We start from the raw sequence: 17,830 nt of genomic DNA on the forward strand, positions 1-17,830 counted from the left end.
CAAAACTGACCCCGGTAATGGTACAAATCTCAACCTGTCGTTCAATGGACAGCTTCCCCCCCCCATATATGTATATACTCGCATTTTAGACTCTGTTACTAACTGTATATCTGTAGACTTGGTATGTCTTAAATGTCCGGTTAGGATGTATTAGAACGAAATCTAAAATGAAAATTGTAAACAAGCAATCTGTATGTAAAAAAATCACCTGTATGTAAATTGTAAATAAGCCATCTGTATGTCAAATATGTCTTATATGTCTTAAATGACAAGATGAATTGGAAATGGGGGACCCTGATGTAAACAAGACGAAAGTCTTTCTCTGGTCTGCATCCCCTTAACAATTGTATGTTTTGAGCTGTACTGTACTGTACCCAATATACAAGCTGTTAATAAACTTTTCAATCAATCAATCAATCAATCAATCAATCAATCAATCAATCAATCAATCAATCAATTCTCTTGCAGGATTGTATTCCTATTTCTTCTTGCACTATTTCATTTTGTAGGTTTATTTGACTTTGCATTGTTCGAGGAGCCTTAGACATCAGATTCATTGTATTGCCAAAAATACGCTAGTGTATACGCTATGACAATAAAGCCTTTGAATCTTGAATCTGAATCTTTAATGTTCTGGTATCCCCATAGTCGTATAGAAATAATTTATTATAGAGTAACGGTGTCTATGAGTTGATTGAAACCATCTTATTCCCATAAAATGTAACCAATATGATTTATAAATTAGAGGAAGGCTAGGGTTCACGTTGGAATTTAATATGTGAGCTTATTAAGTGTTCATTGAAATCACAGATGTGTCAGGACAGAGTATAAAAAGACACTCATTGATGCAGCAGTGAATACAGGTTGTAATAATCATATGGGAGTAAGAACTGCCAAAGGGAGATGGGGTAAGGTTAGCGAGACCTTTAAGTTATGCAATGATTTCCTTTAATGGCTCCCTCGGGACAAAAGATGTCCCCAGCACGATATGTATTATTTAATCTTATTTAATTATTGAAACATTGACCTTCTTTATTAATAACCAACTCGTGATGAATTACTTTGCAAAGCAGTTTTAACCCCAGCAGCTCTTTCTGTCTTTCTCAATATTAATTCTTTTTTTGTATAGAAATTTATGTGACAAATGTAAATATTTTTTTTAATACATACATACATTATAATCAAAACACTTATTATTTTTGTAATTATTTTTCAAATATATAGTTTTTGGTATGAAACTATATTTTAAAGATAATATTCATATTTCTTAGACACACTTCTTTGAGTAAAGTTTTCTGACATGTATTAATATTTTCTTTTTTGACATCATTTCAACTTTTAAAATATAAATAAGCACATACTGCCACGTGCTGAATCTCTCGCTCTGGTAGAAAACCCAACAAGCTTCAAACTAATTAACTCTAATTAACACCAGTCACGTGACCTCTTCCCAGCGTCGGAGAAAGGACGTGATATTTCCGGGACTTAAAAACCCGTATATCTCAACATACCTAAACCACAAGAAGATGAATTATCACTGTGAGAAACTGTGTTGGATTACTTTATTTTTCGCCATGATGACGCAGCACTGCTGGTGTTCCTCCGCCATCCGGCTGAGCGAAACACCTGAGGGGCAGCACGTGCCCAGAGTCACCTGCTCTGACCGGAGGATCCGAGCTGTGTTTGGTCCTCTGGTCAGGAGTAATGTGCACGTTAAAGGTGAGATTGGATTATACGTTGCAGGACTCTATTCCCCACCCGTAAAATGCAGTGGTGTAAGTCAGTCAGTCAGTCAACTTTATTGTCAATCTTTCCGTTTGTGTGCACAGACAGAGAGAACGAAATACCGTTTCCCACAATCCCGAATACAAAAATACATAAATGTATAAAATATGTATATCCTACATTCAACAGACACATGTATACATATGCACACATTCAAATAAAAACGCAACAATCAATATAATAGTCACTTCAATAAGTTTGGGAATGTAGCCTACATTAGTGCAAGATTGTCCATAGCAGTGTAAAAAGTGTCTGGTGCTGGTAAAGTACCTAAGTAGAATTATTTACCCAAGTACTGTACTTAAATAAACATATATGCAATTATTTGCATACAATATACATTCTAAACTTTATGTTGTATTATTAACATTATTGTTATGTTTTTTTATACAATCTTGTGATCTTCTTATCTTTATTATTATAATTTAGAATTATATTTCAAGTAAAGTTACTTGAATATATAACACTTTTTAATGATCAATCATTATAAACCATATCATATATATTATTCTAAAATGGACCAATCTGCACAAAGACTACTTTTACTGTCGCTACTTTAACTATATTTTGATGCTGATACTTTTCTACTTTTACTTGAGGAACATTTTGAATGCAATGTACTTACTTTTACTGTAACAGAGTATTCCTACACTCTGGTACTTCTACTTTTACTCAAGTACCAGATCTGACTACTTCTACTTTTACTCAAGTAGCCTACAAGATCTGAGTACTTCTCTCACCTCTGTTAATATGGTTGGCAATCATTTAACTTCTAAGTACCCCCACCATTATCAATACTGTTGTTGTTTTATTAGATAAGACAGGGGCCGCCATCCCAGTGCCTGAGTCTGAGGGCTCCTGTGGGGTGGGACTGGGCCGAAAGAGGAACCAGAGCCTGGCCTTCTACAGCAGATATGACAGCTGCTATGCACAGATTGAGGTAAAATAAGGGACTGTATTTTGGATGTGTTCAACGTTGTGTTTCTCTTATGTCTCTCCTACAATATCTGCAAGTAATACAACACTATTGATTGGTAAAAATAGTGAAACATTTATGGATATTTCAAGCTCAAAGTGCACTATTTTCTATATATTGAGAGGTCTACAAAAGAAGGAATATACACATGCACTATGGATGAGGATTAGGGCTACATAATGTGAAAAATCTATCCGAGTTATCAGTCTGTTTTCTGGCTTTGTTCTTAATTCTTAAAATGTTTAGGTGCCTCTAATCATCTTCCATAGTGCATTTGTATATTACCCTTATGTCGACTTAAAAATGTACAGGAAATAGGACATTTAAAGTCACAGACAATCACAAAGAGACTCAAAACGACTACAAAGAGACACAATCTACTATATACAAAGATATTTGCATATAACGCAACATGTGTACATGGCTTCTTAACGTAAACATTGACATGACTTTTGATCCTCAGGGCAGCAGAGTCATCGTCCTTCTGAACGTTCAGCTAACAGGAGAGGACGGGTGGTTCAATGTAACCATCGGCTGTCCTCTGATAAAGAGACACAACGAGAGGACCAAACGCATCCCAGAGTGTGAGTGGAGACAGCTGATGAGTGTAACAATCATATTGACAGTTATATTTTCTATAAGTGAAGTCAGCCTTCATTTTTCATCCGTTTCTATCACTTAAATCCACACATTTCCCGTTGAATCCTGGTCTTAGCCTGGCGTTTTAGCATGACACCATTCACTGTGCCAGATTCAGACACTAATGCATCCTCTCCTCTAGCTTTCCCTGGAGACTGTGCCACAGAACGAGTTCTCAGAGTGGACTGTGGTTACCAAAGCATCTCTAGAGAGGCCTGCATCAAACGGGGATGCTGCTACGACGCTGAAGATGTAACCTGCTACTACAGACTCAATGGTAAGGTGGCCATTTGTACAAGTGAAGTGCTGTTCATGAGGATTAATAATGGTGTCATTTCCCACCAAAATAAGTCCATATGTTGACAATGCTTGCTGAGATGGCAAAAGTACACACATCCTTTACTCAAGTAGAAGTACAGATACTCGTGTTTAAAAATACTCTGGTAGAAGTACTGACTAAACTTCTTTACTCAAGTAAAAGTAAAGAGGCTTTGAAATGTACTTAAGTAAAAAGTACCCATAACTAGCAGCTGTTTTAAAGAGTACCTGACCTCCCTTTATATTAATAGAACAATAATGTCATTGTTAGCTAATGAATGTTTCCATGCTGAACAACGGCAACATGACAACGTTTCCATTGGTCCCTCTTCTTTAGAGAAGACCAGGAAATGATGGATACACGGATCGTGTTCAAATCAATAGGCACGCAATGACTCTAAAGAATAATGATCACGCCACCAAACACACATTCAGACTAAAGGAACCAGCTGTTTGGAAAATGAGAGAAGTAGAAAGTACAGGTATTTGTGTTCAACATGTAAGAAGTAGAAAGTACAGGTACTTGTGTTCAAAATGTAAGTAGAAAGTACAGGTATTTGTGTTCAACATGGAAGAAGTAGAAAGTACAGGTATTTGTGTTCAAAATGTAAGTAGAAAGTACAGGTATTTGTGTTCAAAATGTAAGTAGAAAGTACAGGTATTTGTGTTCAACATGTAAGAAGTAGAAAGTACAGGTATTTGGGTTCAAAATGTAAGTAGAAAGTACAGGTATTTGTGTTCAACATGTAAGAAGTAGAAAGTACAGGTACTTGTGTTCAAAATGTAAGTAGAAAGTACAGGTATTTGTGTTCAACATGGAAGAAGTAGAAAGTACAGGTATTTGTGTTCAACATGGAAGAAGTAGAAAGTACAGGTATTTGTGTTCAACATGTAAGAAGTAGAAAGTACACGTATTTGAGTTCAACATGTAAGAAGTAGAAAGTACAGGTATTTGTGTTCAACATGTAAGAAGTAGAAAGTTCAGGTATTTGTGTTCAACATGTAAGAAGTAGAAAGTACAGGTATTTGGGTTCAACATGGAAGAAGTAGAAAGTTCAGGTATTTGTGTTCAACATGTAAGAAGTAGAAAGTACAGGTATTTGTGTTCAACATGTAAGAAGTAGAAAGTACAGGTACTTGTGTTCAAAATGTAAGTAGAAAGTACAGGTATTTGTGTTCAACATGGAAGAAGTAGAAAGTACAGGTATTTGTGTTCAACATGGAAGAAGTAGAAAGTACAGGTATTTGTGTTCAACATGTAAGAAGTAGAAAGTACACGTATTTGAGTTCAACATGTAAGAAGTAGAAAGTACAGGTATTTGTGTTCAACATGTAAGAAGTAGAAAGTTCAGGTATTTGTGTTCAACATGTAAGAAGTAGAAAGTACAGGTATTTGGGTTCAACATGGAAGAAGTAGAAAGTTCAGGTATTTGTGTTCAACATGTAAGAAGTAGAAAGTACAGGTATTTGAGTTCAACATGTAAGAAGTAGAAAGTACAGGTATTTGTGTTCAACATGTAAGAAGTAGAAAGTACAGGTATTTGTGTTCAACATGTTAGAAGTAGAAAGTACAGGTATTTGTGTTCAACATGTAAGAAGTAGAAAGTACAGGTACTTGTGTTCAAAATGTAAGTAGAAAGTACAGGTATTTGTGTTCAACATGTAAGAAGTAGAAAGTTCAGGTATTTGTGTTCAACATGTAAGAAGTAGAAAGTACAGGTATTTGGGTTCAACATGGAAGAAGTAGAAAGTTCAGGTATTTGTGTTCAACATGTAAGAAGTAGAAAGTACAGGTATTTGTGTTCAACATGTAAGAAGTAGAAAGTACAGGTATTTGTGTTCAACATGTAAGAAGTAGAAAGTACAGGTATTTGTGTTCAAAATGTAAGTAGAAAGTACAGGTATTTGTGTTCAACATGGAAGAAGTAGAAAGTTCAGGTATTTGTGTTCAACATGTAAGAAGTAGAAAGTACAGGTATTTGAGTTCAACATGTAAGAAGTAGAAAGTACAGGTATTTGTGTTCAACATGTAAGAAGTAGAAAGTACAGGTATTTGTGTTCAACATGTTAGAAGTAGAAAGTACAGGTATTTGTGTTCAACATGTAAGAAGTAGAAAGTACAGGTATTTGAGTTCAACATGTAAGAAGTCAAAGTAAAAAGTCGTTAGAATAAGTAGTGGAGTAAAGTACTGATACCAGAAACATTTAGTTAAGTGCAGTAACGAAGTATTTGTACTCCACTACTTCCCACCTCTGCATGCTTGTTTGTAAAGCTGACATGTCCCTGTGTCCCTCAGCCTGTTCTGTGGACGGACACTTTGTCTTCTCCGTGGCGGCCTCAGACACAGAGAAGACCTTTGATCCCAGCAGCCTCATAGTGAAGGACCAGCCTCAGTGTTTCCCTGTGATCACCACACCAGATACAGCTGTCTTCAAGATCAGACTCACGGAGTGTGGGGCAAAGTTAAGGGTAATGCTTCCGTTTGATTCCAACTTAAGATATCTAGAATTAGGACAAAATAGCAGACTTTTCTCGGTTCTAATTTGGATTATGTTGCATGACCTTTGCATTTGGCTTGGAGAAGTTTGTTTTTGCTTGAGTCTGTATCCTTTCTTCTCTGCTTGGCGTTTAGGTGGATGCAGATGTGACGATCTATGAGGTGGAAGTGGAAGAGCTGCACACGAAAAGTACAATCAATCATTCTCCATTTAGGTGAGGTTTGTTTTTAACATCTTCTGCACACTACTGTTAGGCTGATGGAAACATGTTAGCTTCTCTTGTCAGGAAGACACTCAAAATCACCACGAAGAAACATGATGGGACTACAAAGAGACATTAAAAAGACTACAAATAAACCAATGCAAAACTGCTGCAAAGAGACAACAGAGACTCATAAAGATTATGAAGGGGGGAAATAAAATCCACAGACTCGAAGCAACTACAAAGAGTGTGATACAAACTGAAAAAGACTTGGAAAAAACATAAAACAACTAAGAAAATGGTAAAAACAACCACAAAAAGACTTAAAACCACTACAAAAAAGGGGGAAATAACCACAGAGGCATGCTTTGTGATATTGGGCTATAAAAAAGATTGATGCACAAAAACTACAAAGTCACAAAACGACAACGATAAGAGGTTAAACAACGATTACGTCTGTGTGGCTTTTTAGTCTAAGCCTCACAATCTTCCCATGATTTAGTGCAAGTAAAGTTTTCCTGTTGTGACTGATTTTTCTGGTACTTTCAGTCTCCAGGTGCAGTGTGAGTACGACGCCTCAGATCTAAAGCGTGCAGATGTGTTTCGCTCCTTGTTTCCGGTGACCAACCCCCCCACTGTGGTCGGACTGGGAACCATCGGAGTGCAGATGAGGATAGCCCAAGGTAATAATGTCCAGTATGGAAATGCATTGAGCTTCCCAGTCATTCCTGATTCAACTTTTGCATTTTGGAGGGGTCCCAACACTGGACGGGTTGTCGTGGGGAGGAGGTGCTGCCGTCGTACTGACAGTTATTGTTTATTATTGACATTTTTGTTTTAACTGACTGGTTTTCTATTTATTTATTTGTTGTTTGTCCGTTTTTGTTTGTCTTCTGTCTGTGTGGGATTTAGTTTGCTCTGGTATTAAGCAGTATTTACATTGTTACTCCACCTATTTTTCTATAAAGTGTAGATTTGTTTACCTACTTTTGATACATGCTCTGATAGAATAACTATGCTGTTGAAAAAACCCAATTTAAAAAAAAAAAAAAAAAAGGAAATTAATTGAACTAAACCTTCATGACTGTGTTTGTGACTATGTGCTCCTCTAGATGCATCCTTCACATCCTTCTTCCCTGAGGACCAGCTTCCTGTGTCCTTTCCGCTGCGCAAAATTCTGTACGTGGAGATCTCCATCGCCCAGCCGTCACTAGACCCAACTCTTTCCCTACGAGTGAGGGACTGCTTCGCCTATCCTGCGTCCAGACAATCTGTGTGGACGCTGCTCTATGACGGGTAAGGTGGAGAGGAGTTCAGACGTGACATCAGAGGAGATTGGGAAATATTAAGAGGCATGCAGGATAGGGCTGTCGAATTTGATCCATGAATTTAGATTACTTGATTTATTTTCGTCCAAAGTGACAATAGGTGCAATCAGCCATGAAGACACAAACTATAATGACAAACATCCTGCAAGTCCATTCGCTTTCGACCATTTGAAGTGCTTGGTTTTAAAGAGGACATATTCTGCTCATTTTCAGGTTCATATCAGTATGTATTGTCTCTACTTTAAAGAGTCCTCTCCTGCTGATGTTCAGGTGTATATCAGTATGTAGTGTCTCTACTTTAAAGAGTCCTCTCCTGCTGATGTTCAGGTGTATATCAGTATGTATTGTCTCTACTTTAAAGAGTCCTCTCCTGCTGATGTTCAGGTGTATATCAGTATGTAGTGTCTCTACTTTAAAGAGTCCTCTCCTGCTGATGTTCAGGTGTATATCAGTATGTAGTGTCTCTACTTTAAAGAGTCCTCTCCTGCTGATGTTCAGGTGTATATCAGTATGTAGTGTCTCTACTTTAAAGAGTCCTCTCCTGCTGATGTTCAGGTGTATATCAGTATGTATTGTCTCTACTTTAAAGAGTCCTCTCCTGCTGATGTTCAGGTGTATATCAGTATGTAGTGTCTCTACTTTAAAGAGTCCTCTCCTGCTGATGTTCAGGTGTATATCAGTATGTAGTGTCTCTACTTTAAAGAGTCCTCTCCTGCTGATATTCAGGTGTATATCAGTATGTAGTGTCTCTACTTTAAAGAGTCCTCTCCTGCTGATGTTCAGGTGTATATCAGTATGTAGTGTCTCTACTTTAAAGAGTCCTCTCCTGCTGATGTTCAGGTGTATATCAGTATGTAGTGTCTCTACTTTAAAGAGTCCTCTCCTGCTTATGTTCAGGTGTATATCAGTATGTAGTGTCTCTACTTTAAAGAGTCCTCTCCTGCTGATGTTCAGGTGTATATCAGTATGTAGTGTCTCTACTTTAAAGAGTCCTCTCCTGCTGATGTTCAGGTGTATATCAGTATGTAGTGTCTCTACTTTAAAGAGTCCTCTCCTGCTGATGTTCAGGTGTATATCAGTATGTAGTGTCTCTACTTTAAAGAGTCCTCTCCTGCTTATGTTCAGGTGTATATCAGTATGTTGTGCCTCTACTGGAACATGTCTCCATGCTTTAATGTTCAAAAAGCATTTTTCTCATACTGTCTGTGCTGCAGCACCTCTTTTCACCCTCTGTCTGAAACCAGACCCCAGTCTGCTCTGATTGGTTAGTTGGCCGGCTCTGTTGTGATTGGTCAACCAGCTTAGATATGTCCCCCGCCTTAGCATATCACGTACAATGTGTTGGAGCGCTAGCCAATAGAAGCATTAAGTGTTACTTAGTGATGTCACTTCGTTCAGGAAGTAAACAAAGTATTTCAACAATATTGTGCTTCCTGCCATTTGAATATTGCACTAGTCCATATTGCAACTTCAATAAAATGTGGAATAATTGTGGAGCCTAAAAGCCTCTATGCCACACTTTCAAATATGTTGGTATATCCCTGTGAAATATTGAAATGATGTGCAATATTTTCTCCTCCTGGTTAGATGTCCCAACCCTTTGGACAAAATGAGGAGCGTCATCCCTGAAAACAACCAGAAGACCTCCAGCCACTCCCAAGTCCGGAGGTTTGATGTAGAGATGTTTGCCTTCTTAGACCCTCATACCGGCAGTCCCAATGTGGAGGAGGTAAGCTTATCACATCCACGTTTCTAAATATGTAAAAACAAAAGTATATATCTGAAAACATGTATATTCCGTCCATCAGATGTACTTCTTCTGTTGGGTGGAAATCTGCATGGATGATGTCGACTGTGCACAGAAATGCTCCATCGTCTGTGAGTACATTACAATATTTGCCGTTTGTATGTGGCAAGGGTGGAAAGGGTAAAAGTGGCAATACTAATTTGTAAATTGTAGTAAAAATGGTATATAAAAAATGTAAGAAAAAAACGAAATTAGTCCAGAGTTAGAAATACTACTTCAGCAAAAGTAATGAAACATTTGAAAATATACTTCTAATACCAAAATAGAATTACTTGTTATGCATAGAGACGGAAACAAATGTATTCAATTAGTGCTAAAATAATTATTGATACTTTCTGTACTGGTGCTGTGTAATATATATGTTTTTGTTAGCATATCCTGTATCGTGAGCATACTTTTGCATATTTCTCATAATTGTATATACTTCTTTCCAGGGACTATAGATATATAGGTAGGTAGGTAGGTACGTAGATGGATAGGTAGGTACGTAGATAGATGGATAGGTAGGTACGTAGATAGATAGATGGGTAGGTACGTTGATAGGTGGGTAGGTAGGTAGGTACGTACGCAGATGGGTAGGTAGGTAGGTACGTAGATGGATGGATAGGTACGTACGTAGATAGATAAGTACTTTATTGATCTCAATTTGGGAAATGTTTGCTTTACTACAGATGAAAAACTAAATAAAGCTTAAACGCATAAATAAAATATAACTCTGTTAAGGTACAAGTATCTCCAAAGTACAGTATTGAGAAAATGTACTTAGTTATATTACAGCCCTGACATGAGGTGTGTAAATGTGGTAAACGTTATCCTCTGCTCCCACAGCCTCTGAGGGGGAGAGACAGAGGAGAGACGCTGAGTCGGACCAGGTCCAGCTGGTCTCTTTAGGACCGCTGCTGCTGGGTCAGAACAGCACCGAGCCAGAGGAGAGTCTGTGTGCCAGACAGAATAAGAGTAAGTCCTGATCTACACTGAAGTTACCACGTCTAAACAGAATACTTAAAGGTCACCTATTATGCAAAATCCACTTCTTCATGTCTCTTCTACATCAACATGTCCCCTCTTCTCCATGTCTCTTCTACATCAACATGTGTCCCCTCTAATTCATGTCTCTTCTACATCAACATGTCCCCTCTTCTCCATGTCTCTTCTACATCAACATGTGTCCCCTCTAATTCATGTCTCTTCTACATCAACATGTGTCCCCTCTTCTCCATGTCTCTTCTACATCAACATGTGTCCCCTCTGTGAAAAGAGATTCTAAAAGTTTCAGGAACAAAGATTCTCTCTTTTTGTCCTGATCCATTTATGTGAAAACCTGTCTGAAAATGAGCTGATCAGATTTTGGCCACTTTATGATGTCATAACGATATCACCTGAATCTCCTCCTAGAGCACCATTGAGGTCTCTGTAACCAAATCTCTCTCAGAGGGGCATGGGGAGGGGCTCCTTATTTTCATCTAAAGTAACAGACAGAGAATCAGCACTTTGGAAACAGGGCTGAAACAGAGGGGATTATGGGTAATGCTGCCATGATCTGTTTGGTGTTTGGAGCCAAACACTTCAGGGACATGTTCTGTATATATCTGAGACCTGTAATATATAGATGAAAAACAGTATAATATGAAATCGTTTCCCCTCTGTTTCTCAGTGTTTCAGGTGACGATGTATATTCTCTGTGGTGTCGGAGTTGCTCTGATCTTCATCCTGACGTTCACTGTGTGGTCCTGCACCAGAAAGAGGCAGAAGCCAGAATCAAAGAGTGTCCAAGAACAAGTTGACAGTGAACAATGTCAATAAAAAAACATTTAATCGTATGTAGTTGGCATTGAGTCGAGTTTTGTGCTTTTAATTGATCGTAATATCTTGAGCTATATTAAGACACTATGGCTAATGAGTTATTTTATAAAAACCAAAACATTACCTAATTTTTAGCATCACCCAGCAGCCATATGTAACCAAACATTGGCAGCCATCTCTTGTCCTATAGGGGGCTCACATTTGGCATGAAAGGCCTTGAATGTTGGTATGAATGTGTGTGTTTGTTTTCATGCCAATTGGCAAAAAGGAGTAATGGCAATGAGAGGGGTCTATATCTATAACAAGAAGGCGCACCACCCGGTTTTAATCCTGTTTCTATTGCGAATTTGCCCTTCTTTAATAAAACTTCAAATTGCCATTTTATGAAAAGTTGTAAAAGTACAACAACGATTTTCCAAAATTCCCCTTTTTAATATCTAACGCTGTAGTTAAGCATTATGGCTACTTAGTTTTTATAAAATCCAAGCCCAAATATTGTTTTTACTTGCCGATAACAGATTTATTTATAAAAAACGGAATTGGTACTTGGTCCCAATTGAAATACATTAGCCGCTTTCACACCAAGTAGGCCTACTTTGCAGTACTTTGTTCCCAGCACTTAGTTCCCCCATGGAATTAAGGCTGCGTTTCACTTCGGTTAAATGGATTCCTTGTGTCCCTCACTTGCGTCGTTTCCCTGCGACTAGCATGGAGAGACCAAGAGAGGTTTCTCAATACTCTAATTTCCCCTCCTCGACTCCTCGGTCCTCCGGTAGTGACCCGGAAATGGATTTCAGCGCGCCATGTTGAAGGACATCCAGGGTCGGCGTCATGGGGGGTCATTCGCGGGCCATGCCCCCCCAAATGAGTCACTGTGCCCCCCCAACGCAGGGTGGGCAAGCCTTGTCACTTTGCCGATTTTTTCTTTTTTTTATCATATAGGCGAAGTGAAAACGTTTCCACTAAAGGTTTTTTGTGTGAAATACATCAGAAATAAATAATACAAATATAAAACACAGCCTGAGGTGTGCTCACTGCTGCTCTCTGATTGGTGTGTTGCTTGACCAATGACCCCCGACCTTTTTTTTGTTATCATTACGTGGCTGTGTGTTCAGATGAGAGCCCGGTGGCGATCTGTTCGTCTGTTACACTGATTATACAGTAAAGCCATCGAAAATAATATGATATACAGTACAGTACAAGTACATGGGTCTCTGTGTTTCATTCAAGCTCTGTGTGTGTGTGTGGCACGAGCGCATTTTGTGAGTGCGCGAGCGGTAACGTGGAATGTTGTGGTTAGCATCTGGTTAGCTAGCTATGCTAACGGATATAAAGGGCTGTTTCTACACCAAGGTGGAGGAGAGTCCTCTCCTGTCAGACTGAGAGGATCTTATAACGTCAGCTCAGTGAGGTAAGGACTCTCTCAGTGTTTAGATAGTTCACTTTAGTGTAAGTTATCTCAGTGGGTCTCAAACGGTTTGGTCACGATTTATGTAAGTATTTTCGAGGAACACCTTTATATGATCATTATAGTTATTAAAGAGAGAATAAATGAAAAACGGGTATGAAATACTATAGGACAGTAACACAAGAATACAGTTTAAAGGGGAGTGATTAGTGAAATATCCATAAAGAAAAAGTAAATCTGTGTACAGTTCTGTTTCATATGGATGTTGAGAGATGTATCCATAGATCTCTTCATTTTGCTCTCAAAGTGCACCAGATTGATGCATTTAACTTCAATATTTTAAAAATAATCTTCCCGGGGGAGCATGCCCCCAGACCCTCTGGTTAGGTCCACCCCCACCTAAAACATGTTCACATGGATAGGATACTAAATACATTTGCACACTTTTTATATGGTGGCCTATGTCCATATCAAATCAAATCAAGTTTTATTTATATAGCACATTTTTCAACGATTTTTGGTCGAGCCAAAGTGCTGTACATATAATTAAAAAAATAACCTACAGTAAAGACACTTTACAGCAAATACAACAGCACAGTTTGTGCAGAATATCAGTATGAGAAAACAACACCCTCTGTCCTTATGTTTCTGTTTTGGTGGTCGTGCCACAACCGTGCATGTATGCACAAGTCATAGGTGCACTATACAATAGCACTACACCCCTGCAATGTGTGTGAAAGACAATAGACTTTACAGCATGTTTTTTTAAATTGAAGTTGGTGTTTGTGTGTTGGTTGTTGACGGCAGTGTGTGCCCCCCCTTGGTAAATGATTGCCCCCCCATTCAAGTTGTTCTAGAGCCGACCCTGAGGACATCTCATTTCTCTAAATGCACATCGAGGAATAGGAGATAGGGTTAGAATTTAAGAGTTGATTTTTGGATTATCGGAACGCAACCCGGTACTTTAGAGCAGTGGTTCCCAAACGGTGTGCCGCGGGATTTTGTGACAACCATACGTTATTATTGCAATATACAACTACACAAAAATAAAAAATAAATTATTTACTATATCAGTACTTTGTAGGTTTATATGTACGTAATCTGCGCGACTTGTGAGTCCACATCTCCATGTGCAGTGCTGCATAAACATTGCTGAGTCAGCGATAACTTTCGAGGGGTGGAGGCAGGCCCGGACTGGCCATCGGGAGGATCGGGAGGTTTCCCGATGGCCTGGCCTGTTAAGTGGCCTGCTGGCTTGAGGAATTGTTTGTATGTATTGTGAACGCAACGCTGCGCAAATGTGGGTCTGACTCTGCCTCACAGAGGGTGACTGGCTGTCTACATGATGTGGCCTGTCGACATGGCCACTTTCATACAGATCATACACTAATGCCCTCGATTGGTCTCGTCAGTGCTGGAATTGGGCCGGTACTCACCGGTACGCAGTACCGGCACTTCTGGTTCTGACCCATGGAGTACCGGCACTTCTTGCTCAGTACCGGCATGCTGGCGGTACTCCGGTACTCATGCACCGTGCCAGTACTCAACACTCTCCCGCCGTTCTTATTATACATCCATATATATATATACAGCCGCCCGGTACTCAGTAGATGCGTCATGAGGTGCCGAACGGACATTCTCATCGCTCTAACCGCTGGAGTTTCACAGCGGCTGTCAGCTGTTTACTCCTGTCATTCAAACAGAACGTGCTGGAGAGGGGGCGGGGCTTATCTTCTCCATGTAAATACTGTGGTGGAAACGACTCAAAATTAACCTATTTGACCGTGATTTAATAGTAATACACGTTTCAAAATAATAATAATAATAATGCCGAAGTAACAACATACTGAAAACTGTTAGTAAAACCATGTTTTAATGCTTTACAATTTACATACCTAGATGCACGTGTGTTGTGTTTATGCAGTGCAACTCCCACCCAGTGGGTGGCTATGTAGAGTGATAGAACAGAGCAGGCACGCCCCCGAGAGAAGGAAAGCAAGTCACGTCACAAATTAGCATTTCTAAAATGTTAGCGTGGATTAATAAAAGTGCAAAAAGACAGCGGTTGTCGCCGGAAGAAACTTCAAATACAGAGAATGCTGTGCCTGTGTTGGAAATTGTGTCTGATGAGGAGCTTTCTTTGGTTGATCCTCCTGCTCCAAGTTCTAGTGCATTAGCATTAGCACTAGCTCCGCAGCCTCCTCCAGAGCTTCTAACGTTAGCTGCTGCTGGCGCAACTGCCACCACCAACACCGGGCAAAGCGATGCACCTGACTGCTGGACAACGGACCAGGTGCAATATTTTTGCAAGACCAATGCATGGCTCCTTCTTAAAGATAAGAAGCTAGGATGTCGGATATGCAGAGATGTCAAATCTTTGGGAATACACACTGGACAAGGACTGAAACTGTCAACTGAATGGGGTGAGTGTGCAGTGTCTCATTTCGGTGTTGACAAGGGCAAACAACAAGCTAGCCTGAGAAAAAAAATCAAAGAACATAAAGAATCACAAGCCCATGTAAAAGCTGCTGACATCCTTACATCTGCTTCATGTGAAACTATTCAACATCAAGTGCAGTCTATGCATAAATCTGAATTAGACACCACTATCAGAGTTTTTCGAACGGCATATAAAATTGGCAAACATAGCCGGCCATTCACAGACATGCCAATTGATTTGAATGTACAGAAACTGAATGGGCTGAACGTGGGCAGGGTTTTGCACTCCAATAAAACCTGTGGCGAAATCATCGACCACATAGCTCATGAGCTGAAGAAAAAAATGGCAAAAGACATTACAGAAAACCAAAGAAAACTCTGTGTTTTGGTCGATGAATCTACCACTATTAGTGGTAAAACGGTGCTTGTTGTGTGTCTACGCTCAGCATTAGCTGATGCTGAGCCCGAAACGTTTTTTTGGGAGCTGATCGAGTTGGATGGAACAACGGCTGATGACATCACAAAGGCGTTAATGGAGTGTCTTGGAAGAGATTTTAACGAGGACTTTTTAGGTCAGTGTTTCGTTTCTTTTGCATGTGATGGGGCTTCAGTCATGCTAGGGAAGAGAACAGGCGTTGCTACCCAGTTGTGTAGTAAATTCCCAAGCCTGTTTGTGTGGCACTGCTCCAATCATCGTCTAGAGCTGGCAGTTGGGGATGTGGTCAAGGAGGTCTCAGGGCTCAATCATTTCCAGATCTTTTTTGACAAACTCTATTCCTTGTTCCATGCCTCCCCCAAAAATCAGAGGCAGTTAGCGCAGTGTGCGCAAGCAGTCGGACAGCGTCTCCTGGTGATAGGGCGTGTTTTGTCCATCCGCTGGGTGGCTTCAAGTGAAAGGAGCGTCAGAGCAGTCTGGGAAAACTACCGAGTGCTTCATGATCACTTCACAAATGCTGCAAACGACACGAGCAGGGATTCCAGAGACAGAGCAAAGTACAAGGGCCTGGATGATGTGCTCACATCTGCAACGTTTGTCAGCAATCTGGGACTGATGTACGATGCGCTCACAGAGCTCAGCGACCTCTCTCGGCAACTCCAAAAAAGAGAGATGATACTGCCTACAGCAGATAGGCTCTTAACTCGAGAAATACGAGTTTTTGAATCCATGGTCACCATGCCTGGCCCACACATGACTACAGTTCATACAGCTCTAGCTGAGAAGTCCTTCAAGGGTGTTGCCCTGCGTGAGAATGGCAGGCTTGTACAGATTCATGCAGGTCAGTTTTTCCGCAGTATGGTAGAGAATCTGAGACACAGAATGACTTCCACAACCTCCTCTCATGTCAGCACAAGAGAAATCCCATTACATGGCCGGGAGGCCCGGGACAATCAGCTAATCCAGGACATGAAAGTTATCCATCCTGGAAGTTGGCCTGAAGAGGAGTTAGACGTACAGTATGGGGACGTAGAGGTCCCACTAGTGAGTGTGAGCGGGCATTCAGCTGCATGAACGATATCCTTACTGCAAAAAGGAATGCTCTCTCTGTCAGCCGACTGTCCAGCCTGGTTTTCATTAAATGTAATGGACCATCACTAGGACAGTTCAATCCGGAACAGTATGTGAGGTCCTGGCTGGCAAAGGGAAGGAGAAGTGCTGATGAAAGAGCCTGTCCAGCTCCAAACCCCTGATACTGATGTCCCCAAGGCCTTCTGGAGCCTTTTCTAACAATGTGAAGTATATTGCAAAGCAGCTCACCCAGTGAGAAGACTTTTGGCATAATGTGCCGATTTGTACAGATCCTGGAGATAGAAGGACTTCAGACCAACCAGGGAGTTATCTGATCAGCTTGGTGTTCAATGTAACTCTTTACCATGGCTCAGACTTTGTTACTTGCAGTTACAGTTTCTCATTTTAGATTGTGCAAATTTTGCATTTGTTTTTACATGTTCTTTGTTCATGCTCTTTATCATTTTTCTGAGTTGGAAAGTTAGATTGCATCATAGTTTACTTTATACATATTTGTATTCTTCAGTGGTGAAGTATATTGCAAAGCAGCTCAGCCATGTGAGAAGACTTTTGGCACTTTTTCGTTTTCTGAGTTGGAAAGTTAGATTGCATTCAAAATGTACAGAAATACTTAATTTTGTTAAAGCTTTTTATAAAAAATGCTTCTGACCAGAGCTTTGTTTCCTTGTCATTAATGTTGAACACCACCAGAGGGGCTCTCACCTGAAAGGTCTCTGCTTCATGTGTCTTCAGCAGAAGATCTAGACTTTGATTGCTATATTTTCAGTTAATATTGACCTTACTGAGCTTTAGCCATATCCGCTGCCTATCATAACAAATGTTAAGTACAGTGAACCTTTCTAAAATATACAGTAGTAAAGAGACAAACCCACCAGCATTATAGTAGCCAAATTCTTGTTTGTGGGCTGTATATATAAAATTGACTTGAAAAAGTTGCTGATTTTAGAGTACTGGCACCTTTTTCATTCCAATTCAAGCACTGGGTCTCGTGTCATTCAAGCTCGGGAGGGTGTGTATGTGTGGCGCGAGCAAGCGAGAGAGAAAGCGCGTGCACTTGTTACGTGTATTGTTGTTGTTAGCATCCGGTGCTAGCTAGCG

The 17,830-nt window shown here is 39.9% G+C and overlaps 1 protein-coding gene across 1 annotated transcript; it reads left to right on the plus strand.

Annotated features, from left to right (window-relative positions):
- Nucleotides 1-1,526: 1,526 nt before the first annotated feature.
- On the plus strand, nt 1,527-11,357 carry LOC117542498 (zona pellucida sperm-binding protein 1-like). The gene is made up of 12 exons (XM_034210208.1): nt 1,527-1,719; nt 2,601-2,725; nt 3,225-3,345; nt 3,543-3,677; nt 6,016-6,188; nt 6,352-6,431; nt 6,969-7,102; nt 7,532-7,715; nt 9,335-9,476; nt 9,556-9,625; nt 10,383-10,511; nt 11,209-11,357. The coding sequence occupies exons 1-12, from the start codon at nt 1,527-1,529 to the stop codon at nt 11,355-11,357; spliced, it is 1,635 nt and encodes a 544-aa protein (XP_034066099.1).
- Nucleotides 11,358-17,830: the final 6,473 nt, after the last annotated feature.

This window comes from Gymnodraco acuticeps, unplaced genomic scaffold (genome assembly GCF_902827175.1).
Source record: "Gymnodraco acuticeps unplaced genomic scaffold, fGymAcu1.1, whole genome shotgun sequence".
Lineage (NCBI taxonomy): Eukaryota > Metazoa > Chordata > Actinopteri > Perciformes > Bathydraconidae > Gymnodraco > Gymnodraco acuticeps.